This window comes from Trematomus bernacchii, unplaced genomic scaffold (assembly GCF_902827165.1).
Source record: "Trematomus bernacchii unplaced genomic scaffold, fTreBer1.1, whole genome shotgun sequence".
Lineage (NCBI taxonomy): Eukaryota > Metazoa > Chordata > Actinopteri > Perciformes > Nototheniidae > Trematomus > Trematomus bernacchii.
The window spans coordinates 811139-821474 of NW_022987707.1; the positions used below are offsets into that span (position 1 = coordinate 811139).

Below are 10336 nucleotides of genomic sequence, written 5' to 3' on the forward strand. Positions count from 1 at the left end.
GAATGTAAAACTGCCGCTGAGGCACCAGATGATCCGTTTGTGCATTTATTTCCATTTACCAATATGAACCTATATGTTTCCTACATGTAGCTGCCCTGAGCCTCTCCTCAGGCCTCCTTCTGCTGTTTCCTGTGCTAACAAAACATATTCCTACTGGTGCTCTCCTCCCACCTCCACCTGTCTCTAATGTCTGCAACTACAGCAGGTGCTCAAAGAGGCGCAGTGGGCTGTAGCCCCATTACAACCCACTGGGTGCTGGGTCAAAGTCTCCTGTCCCGTCCCCCTGATGGGAGGATGTTATGTATTTTTGAGTAGCTAGTGTTGTCTCTTTAGTCCAACATTAAACGCACCCTCTCATAAAACAACTGGAGAAGTTAAAACCTGTCCAAAAACGCCACTGGCTGCACGAAAGCTCTGGAGGAATGTGAGGAGACTACTAATGTCAAAAGTGTGTGTGTGTGTGTGTGTGTGTGTGTGTGTGTGTGTGTGTGTGTGTGTGTGTGTGTGTGTGTGTGTGTGTGTGTGTGTGTGTATGTGTGTGACATGTTTGCTGCAGGTGAGTCACAGCCCCGTCACGAAGGGGGGGGGGGGGGAAAGGGGGTCCTTGTCGCTAAGCAACAAGCCGGGAAAAAGCCAAAGGGGCTAAGAAAGAGAGATGAGTAGTCAAAGCGCTGTGTGTGTGTGTGTGTGTGTGTGTGTGTGTGTGTGTGTGTGTGTGTGTGTGTGTGTGTGTGTGTGTGTGTGTGTGTGTGTGTGTGTGTGTGTACAGATAAGAGCTGCTTCTGTCGTCATCATTGTCGCAATTCACCACGTCTGCTGCTGCCTCTCCTCTTTAACTCCCTCCTTAATATAAAATATCTCCCATCTCCCTCTCTCTCGTCTCAGATACGTCACACTGAGTTACACACACTCTCCTTGAAGAAATTGCAAATGTGAGAATCCAAAACACGAGATCTGATTAGAGCGGCAGCAGAGACTCAGGAATGCTTTCATGGTAAGGTCAGTGAGACAATTCACTCCAGAGATTTAGCTGCAGCTATTCAGTACCAGAGGCCCAACAAACACTGACCCCTGATATCAAAGGTTATTCTGATCTTTTCTGACATTTCTGTGTGGGTCCCTGAAGGCAGCATCTCCCTGGTCCAATGGGATGTTTCCATGTGAATTTGGATTATTGGAGAAAATAATCTCTGAGTCAAACAAACGTGTATGATACTTTCACGTTTAGTTCAGCAGGATAATCTCCACATATTAACACCACTTTATAATTTCTGAAGCTAATGTTGGGCTATAAAGGAACTACAGCACGGTCACATTACTTCACGTCACCACCGCTAAGCTAAAGGTGGCTAATGTTGGGCTATAAAGGAACTACAGCACGGTCACATGACTTCACGTCACCACCGCTAAGCTAAAGGAGGCTAATGTTGGGCTATAAAGGAACTACAGCACGGTCACATGACTTCACGTCACCACCGCTAAGCTAAAGGAGGCTAATGTTGGGCTATAAAGGAACTACAGCACGGTCACATGACTTCACGTCACCACCGCTAAGCTAAAGGTGGCTAATGTTGGGCTATAAAGGAACTACAGCACGGTCACATGTAATAATGTTAAAATAAGCCCAAAAAAATGTTTAGGTAAATTTCCAACAACAGAGACAGTTGTCCATCTTTATAATCCTGAACATCACCAAGCGCTCGGTCCCAGCTGTGTGCGTCACTCTTTAGTGTCCCCTGGTCTCCCAGCTGTGTGCGTCACTCTTTAGTGTCCCCTGGTCTCCAGCTGTGTGCATCACTCTTTAGTGTCCCCTGGTCTCCCAGCTGTGTGCGTCACTCTTTAGTGTCCCCTGGTCTCCCAGCTGTGTGCGCCACTCTTTAGTGTCCCCTGGTCTCCGAGCTTTGTGCGTCACTCTTTAGTGTCCCCTGGTCTCCAGCTGTGTGCGTCACTCTTTAGTGTCCCCTGGTCTCCCAGCTGTGTGCGTCACTCTTTAGTGTCCCCTGGTCTCCAGCTGTGTGCGTCACTCTTTAGTGTCCCCTGGTCTCCGAGCTTTGTGCGTCACTCTTTAGTGTCCCCTGGTCTCCCAGCTGTGTGCGTCACTCTTTAGTGTCCCCTGGTCTCCCAGCTGTGTGCGCCACTCTTTAGTGTCCCCTGGTCTCCAGCTGTGTGCATCACTCTTTAGTGTCCCCTGGTCTCCCAGCTGTGTGCGTCACTCTTTAGTGTCCCCTTGTCTCCCAGCTGTGTGTGTCACTCTTTAGTGCCCCCAGGTCTCCCAGCTGTGTGCGTCACTCTTTAGTGTCCCCTGGTCTCCCAGCTGTGTGCGTCACTCTTTAGTGTCCCCTGGTCTCCCAGCTGTGTGCGTCACTCTTTAGTGCCCCCAGGTCTCCCAGCTGTGTGCGTCACTCTTTAGTGTCCCCTGGTCTCCGTTGTGTTTTGAGCTTCTTCAGAGTTTGGTTTCTGCAGCTTTTAGTAAACGCTGCATGTCTCCTCAAGTTGCTGAATGTTCTCTAGACGCTTCATGTCTCCTCAAGTTGCTGAATGTTCTCTAGATGCTGCATGTGTTGTCAAGTTGCTGAATGTTCTCTAGATGCTGCATGTGTTGTCAAGTTGCTGAATGTTCTCTAGATGCTGCATGTGTTGTTTCTTCATTTGTTTTGGGAAACCCTTTACTCTAAACTCTGTCACATTGTGCTGATCCTCAGTATGATGTTATATTTACTGAGAAGCAACAGCTGTGCAGATGTGTTTGTGTTCTCAGCTGATTCATGCAGGGGGGGGGACACACTGCTCATTCAAGGGACTGCAAATCAGATCAAAATATGACGGGTAATGTGACACCGAGGGGAACAAGATGCAGACAGAATACTAACTACTTCAAAGCCAGACAGAAAGCCGGTGTCAGATTCTGGGTTCAGCTTCTGAGTCACCAGCCTCCCAAAAACTAGAGTCACTGAGCTGTGAGCCTCGACAAACGTCTCGCTAAAACCCCGTCACGACACCAGGGGCTGGCACTGACTCACACACACCCACACACACTCACTTAACTACAACACAGCACACACACACACTCACTTCACTACACACACACTCTCAAAGAAGCATGCTTGTTCATCGCTCTCACCTGTATGGTTGGAGAACTGCACAGAGTTGATGGAGTCCACCTCAAACCCTAAAACCTGAAGACAGAGGGACAGAGAAGGGGTCAGGACTCTTTAAAGTAGAGACACTACATACTGATATACACCTGAACATCAGCAGGAGAGGACTCTTTAAAGTAGAGACACTACATACTGATATACACCTGAACATCAGCAGGAGAGGACTCTTTAAAGTAGAGACACTACATACTGATATACACCTGAACATCAGCAGGAGAGGACTCTTTAAAGTAGAGACACTACATACTGATATACACCTGAACATCAGCAGGAGAGGACTCTTTAAAGTAGAGACACTACATACTGATATACACCTGAACATCAGCAGGAGAGGACTCTTTAAAGCCTCAGAGATCTAACTGTGCACACAAGAAAAAATGCTAAAGTTTTCATCGTATACAAATCTAAATCTGCCATCAGTTAAAAGTTATGCATAAAATCTAAGGAAACAGAGATGAGGTTTCTCTTCTGAAAGCACCAACAGCCATCCCTAACATATTATACATTTGCACGTCGGATTGAAAACGTTTTCAAATATTGTATATTGTGACATTTCTTCCATATCTCTTCCGTCCTAATTGCAGCGTGTAAACAGAAATCTGGATGGGCTGATAAGATAAGAACGACTTCCTGTCAGATCTGGAACAGCTATAAACCAACTTTCCTCCCGTGTCTTTGTCTTTCTTTCTTTAATTAGTAGAGACAGAGAGACACGGGACCAGCCTCATGCAGGTAGTTGTTATCTGAGCGTCTTCATTCATTGTGCTGAAGCAGGAAGACAGAAAGAGTCTTTTGTTTGGAGAAACAAGCATGAGCTTAGAGAGAGGAGACGCTGGTTCACCCTCTTTGACCTTCAGCCGCTCCAGTGTGTCTGAGGAAGAGCTTCTGCACAGTGCTGGATGTGATCTGAGAGATGCACTGCTGTCATTCGATTGCAAAATGCATTCGCCTGTAGTAGTCTCACGGATGCAAAGGCTGTATCACCATATGCACAGCTACAGTTTAGTTATACTAATGAAAACCTGAAGTCTAAAGCTGCGTTTGCATCGCTCTGATCGCTCTGATCGCTCGAGTTTCACCGCGGCTGTCAGCTGTGTTTACTGGCGTCATTCAAACGAGACGTGCTGGCGAGGAGGCGGGGCTTATCTCAATGTCTATTCTATTTTATTTGTATTGACTTGCACTATTTTATCTGTGTTATTGTGTTGCTCTGTGGGAGGAGCCTGGGACCTCAGATGTTCATTGATATAACTTCACTGTAGCTCTGAACACATGACAATAAAAGCCTTGAATCTTGTAGATACTGTCGTAGATACCAACTACAACAAAATGAACATATTTGACCGTGATTTAATTGTTAATACAAGTTTCCAAATGATGCTGAAGTAACAACATACTGATACCGGTTTGTGAATAATGAATGCGTGTGCAGACCAGACGGCAGGAGAAACCGTTTGAAATGTGTGTTTTCTGCATGGAGAGCTGATCGATCAGGCTAAGCTAACATGTAGCTGCTCCGTTCAAACTCACAACAACTTCATACAGACAGAAATAAAGCAGTGACGGTGTTCTCCATGTCACAGACAGTCTGTGGTTCGTACATGTATAACTTTCTCCAGTTGCTGCCTCTGTCAGCTGCAGTTGAACAGTAAAAGTGAAAGAGACATGCATGAAAGCCCAGCAGCCATTAGGATAACAGAACACACCAGCAGCGGGATAAAAATAGACTCGGCTCTTCAGGAGGACGACGTACTGAAGCCTCAGGATCACTACTGGTGGAAACATAAAAACTATCACAAACACCATCGCCATCATCATCACCATCACCATCATCATCATCATGCTGGTGAAAGGGAGCGGGAACGTGACGTCATTAACGACAAGGTGGCCATCTTTGGAGGATATGTAACGGAAGCTGCACCTCTTTTCACCCTCTGTCTGAAACCAGAGCCCAGTCTGCTCTGTTGTGATTGGTTAATCAATCAATCAAAGTTTATTTGTATATCCCAATATCACACATTTGTCTCAGGGGTCTTTACAGTTTGTACAGAATATGAATACGACCGCCTCTGTCCTTGGACCCTCACATCGGACAAGGAAATCCCCCAGTTAGGACTCTTTAAAGTAGAGACACTACATACTGATATACACCTGAACTTCAGCAGGAGAGGACTCTTTAAAGTAGAGACACTACATACTGATATACACCTGAACATCAGCAGGAGAGGACTCTTTAAAGTAGAGACACTACATACTGATATACACCTGAACATCAGCAGGAGAGGACTCTTTAAAGTGGAGACACTACATACTGATATACACCTGAACATCAGCAGGAGAGGACTCTTTAAAGTAGAGACACTACATACTGATATACACCTGAACATCAGCAGGAGAGGACTCTTTAAAGTGGACCAATCATGCTATATTATAATAATATAGTGTAGGACCATACCTATATAAGGCATATTTATACTTTTTTTTTTTCAAAATACCAAACAGATCATGCATTTTAGCCATGCCTCATTTCGCTCAATTTGCACTTTTTTAGCTCTGTTTTTGCAAGGGCAGATTCTGTGAGAACAGCACCACCTACAAGCCTGGCATATGTACTACAGCGTCTCCAGCGCTTTGGAACGGCAATGGCCGTGGCTGTCTCCTCCTGATTGGTGGAGTTGGCCCAATAGCCGTAGCGCCACCGTCCTGACGTCAGGACAGTGTTCAAATCTGGATCAGTTTTTATCAGATCCGTTGCAGCCCCTTTTTTAGAGATTTGGGTATGGAGGAAAATAGAGAGGGTTGTGTTTTCTGACACTTGGTGAGTTCCCTGGAACACCGGGGACACATATTCATGTAGAAAAGACGTACACAAGTGCATTTTGCATGATAGGTCCCCTTTAAAGTAGAGACACTACATACTGATATACACCTGAACATCAGCAGGAGAGGACTCTTTAAAGTAGAGACACTACATACTGATATACACCTGAACATCAGCAGGAGAGGACTCTTTAAAGTAGAGACACTACATACTGATATACACCTGCACATCAGCAGGAGAGGACTCTTTAAAGTAGAGACACTACATACTGATATACACCTGAACATCAGCAGGAGAGGACTCTTTAAAGTAGAGACACTACATACTGATATACACCTGAACATCAGCAGGAGAGGACTCTTTAAAGTAGAGACACTACATACTGATATACACCTGCACATCAGCAGGAGAGGACTCTTTAAAGTAGAGACACTACATACTGATATACACCTGAACATCAGCAGGAGAGGACTCTTTAAAGTAGAGACACTACATACTGATATACACCTGAACATCAGCAGGAGAGGACTCTTTAAAGTAGAGACACTACATACTGATATACACCTGAACATCAGCAGGAGAGGACTCTTTAAAGTAGAGACACTACATACTGATATACACCTGAACATCAGCAGGAGAGGACTCTTTAAAGTAGAGACACTACATACTGATATGAACCTGAACATCAGCAGGAGAGGACTCTTTAAAGTAGAGACACTACATACTGATATACACCTGAACATCAGCAGGAGAGGACTCTTTAAAGTAGACACTACATACTGATATACACCTGAACATCAGCAGGAGAGGACTCTTTAAAGTAGAGACACATACATCCAGGTAGGAGTCATTGGATCAACAGTCCGATATTACAGGAACCCTTTAAGCCACCTTTAAACACAGCAGAGTTCAAACACCTGGATCCATTATCGGACACAGCAGGGGGAAGAAGATCCTTTATAAGTACAAGTACAAATACTATGGTCTTAAAATACTCCATCACAAGTAGAAACCCTGATTTAGAATTGTTTATTAACATCAAAACGTACTTAAAATGTACTTTAAAGAAAAGTCCCCAGTATGCAAATGGCTCATTCACAGAATTTGATTATTATAGAATATTATATTATATTATCCTGTTTTTATTTCACATTTACAAGTATTTTAAACTTGTATTTGTCAATGCGGAGCTAATTTTACCGTAACTACTGTATGAGTGTTAAATAAAGTTAAAAAGTACAATGTGTACCTCTGAAATGTAGTGGAGTAGAAGTATGAAGTAGCATTAAATACAAAATACTCTAAATACTCAATACTTAAGTTCAGTACTTTAGTAAATCTCCACCGTTATGTTTTCCTGTCAGAGGCGGTTAATAAAAACCGTGAAACAATGTAACGTCATCAACGGCAAGTCGGCCATCTTTGAAGAATACTGCGATTACCTTCACGTGAACAGCGGAGTAACTTTAAACGTGTTAAACATGGTCGGGGGGCTCTGTGATCTTAGTGGCTGCAACACACACTCCTATGACCAACGGAGGACCACGGGATTACATTTGAAATGCCATTTTTGGTGAAGAAATGTGCAAATGACATCGTACAAAGTTCGTATAAGGAAATACAAATGGGTCATCCGTCTAAAACCGTCTCTGTTTGAGTTAATGTTCTATTCCTCTGTGTGTTTATAGTAAAGGGTTATAAAGGCTGCATGAAAAGGAACTGGACTGTGTGACACATAAATAATATCATATGGCTTCTTTAAAATTAGGAATCTTTCTGGTATATGGATATTTCTCCTAAGCATAATGGACTGTATTATTGTAATATGTAAGATGACCTTATATACAACCCATCTTTTATTTTGTATTGTATTTCGGTTATACCTGTGTTATTTACGTTCTCAGTGTTATTATTGATTTGATTTCTATACATTTAGTTTTTCCTATTCTCTGGTTGAATTTTTGGGGATTTGAGACCTTCTACATGTTGTGACCCCTTGTTAGAGAAAATGTTCAGCTAAATAGGAATACTATTGGATGTAAAGGGGAATGTGGAAAAAGCCCAAATAACAGGTAGAAATGTCAAGCAGTAACCGTGAGGTCCTGAAAGGGTTAAAGGCAGAGGAGGACAGATGTGGATGGGGAACACCTGTCCTCACGTTTACTGCCTGACATTTGAAGCTGTAATCTGGGGTTTTTACACAGTTTCACAACCGCTGTTTACTATAAACCCGTCAGGGGAATAGAACCAACGCACACCGTCAAACAGACACGGTGTGAGGCGGATGGCTGCTTTGTATTATGATGTAATTTGCACATTTATTCACAGAAATAGCATTAACACGAGTGGGTTTATAATGTAATGCCATGGTCCATTTTGGGTTGTCTGGAAACACCTGTCGGCAGGTGTATAGCCGGACATTTGAAGCTGTTATTTGGGGTTTAACCACATTATAACAATCATTTACGGCCTTTTTTTAATACAACTAACACATATTAACTCAAACAGACACGGTTTCAGGCGGATTACCGTTTGTAGTAGCCTATCATGTTATTTGCATATTGCTTCACAATAATGGCATTAACATGAGTGGGTTTAGTATCCGATTTTCTGGAGCAGCGTGACCGACGGGGTCGCGTCCGAAGCGGCTGCAAGGTGTCCGATAATGGGTGCATGCGGTTTGTATTTACCTGCAATGGGAAAGAGGCGCTCTTGTTGCCCACATACCCCCGGACTACATGGCTCTGTATGGACAGGACACGGCACTCCATGGCCGAGGAGGGGAGGCAGATCAATCCGTTACTTCAACGAGGATCCCGGCAACACATCGGAGAAACAAATCACACAACCGGTTTGGAGAAGCTAAGCTAACCGAGGCTAACCCGCTGTGTGTGTGGATGAGAGTGGTGTTTGTAACCATGGACGAGAAAAGAGAGAGAGGCGGAGCTCCGTTCATTCCTATGAGACTCGCTCACTGGTGCATGAAGACAGAATAGAGAGGCTGTGGAGTCACAAAGTACCCGGATGTGGGCCCACTGAGCATGCGCAGTTGAGTTGTTGAGTACAAATATATACGGTATACATAAAGTATACAGACATATGCTAACAATACTTGTTAGTGCAGTTACTATGCAACACTGCTGCAAAGCTATTCTCTATTCATTATTATTCATATTAAACGTGTGTCTTGGGTCACCAGAAATACACCCAAAAGTGTGAACAGTCCTCCAGATTGTACACCTTTCTCAAAGTGTACAGTTCTTGGTGCTCTTTCTAGAACATTTTGGACAAACTATCCTAATCCCCAGTATAAAGAAGTAGAAGGAACTGGTCCCACAGAGGGGAATTTGACATGCTGCACATGGACTTCACCACCATCATAAATTACTCCTATTTATTTATATATATTTGTTTTTATGCAAACAATATCTCAATTTCATTTAGGTATTGCCAGGTGTGCACAACCCTCTGAATATTTTTGCATATTTGTACACAGGCTACCTCTCTTGTACACAACTTTCCACTTCCCATAACACTCCTGCACACATTTTATTTTATTATTTTGTCATCATATACCGCACGTCGTTTTTTGTTATATCCAGACTTCATGTAAATCATTTTCTATACTTTAACGTATGATAGTTTTTTCTTTCTTTTTTTTTTCTTTACTGTATTCATCAAATACACCGAGGCAAATTCCTCCTAAACCTACTTTCTGATATGAATAAACAGAGACAAATGTAGTGACTGATTGTAAGAGCTTATTTAATGGGATATAGACTGTATTAATAAGAAATGCATTCATATATTTATATACGCAAAATACAATATAACATACTAGTCAAATTACTTTTCAAAATAAAACTAAAATGATATATTACGTAATATTTCCTTTATGGGCTATAAAAGTATTAGCGCTGTAAACAATTTTTAAATATGTATCCGCTGATTTACAGACGTCTCTTTCCACAATGTAAGTCAATGGGGAAACAATCTGTTTGGGCCAAGATGACGTCACGGAAGCTGCAGTACCACCGTTTGGCCACTATGGACATTCCAAATATGGGCTTCAACGACTGGAGCACTGTGCATGTGAGGGCTACACACACACACACACACACACACACACACACACACACACACACACACACACACACACACACACACACACACACACACACACACACACACACACACACACACACACACACACACACACACACACTGGTGGTATTCTGCACAGGCAATCTGAGTGACCGCCTAGAACCGGATGACGTCACCACATGGCCACTAAGCACATCATCACAGCTGGAATTGAATGACAGCCCCACCCCATTTATTTCCATTTGAATCTGTT

General features: G+C 43.3%; 1 protein-coding gene across 1 annotated transcript in view; it reads right to left on the bottom strand.

The window, feature by feature from the left end:
* Nucleotides 1-9004, bottom strand: part of LOC117490912 (pyridoxal kinase-like) — a 21328-nt gene extending 12324 nt beyond the window's left edge. Inside the window, exons 1-2 of the mRNA XM_034140687.1 lie at nucleotides 8670-9004; nucleotides 3122-3176 (exon numbers count right to left, since the gene is read on the bottom strand). Of these exons, the coding sequence (XP_033996578.1) occupies nucleotides 3122-3176; nucleotides 8670-8750 (136 nt within the window). The 5' untranslated portion in view covers nucleotides 8751-9004. The remainder of the gene's footprint in view (nucleotides 1-3121; nucleotides 3177-8669) is intronic.
* Between the last annotated feature and the right edge of the window lie 1332 nt (nucleotides 9005-10336).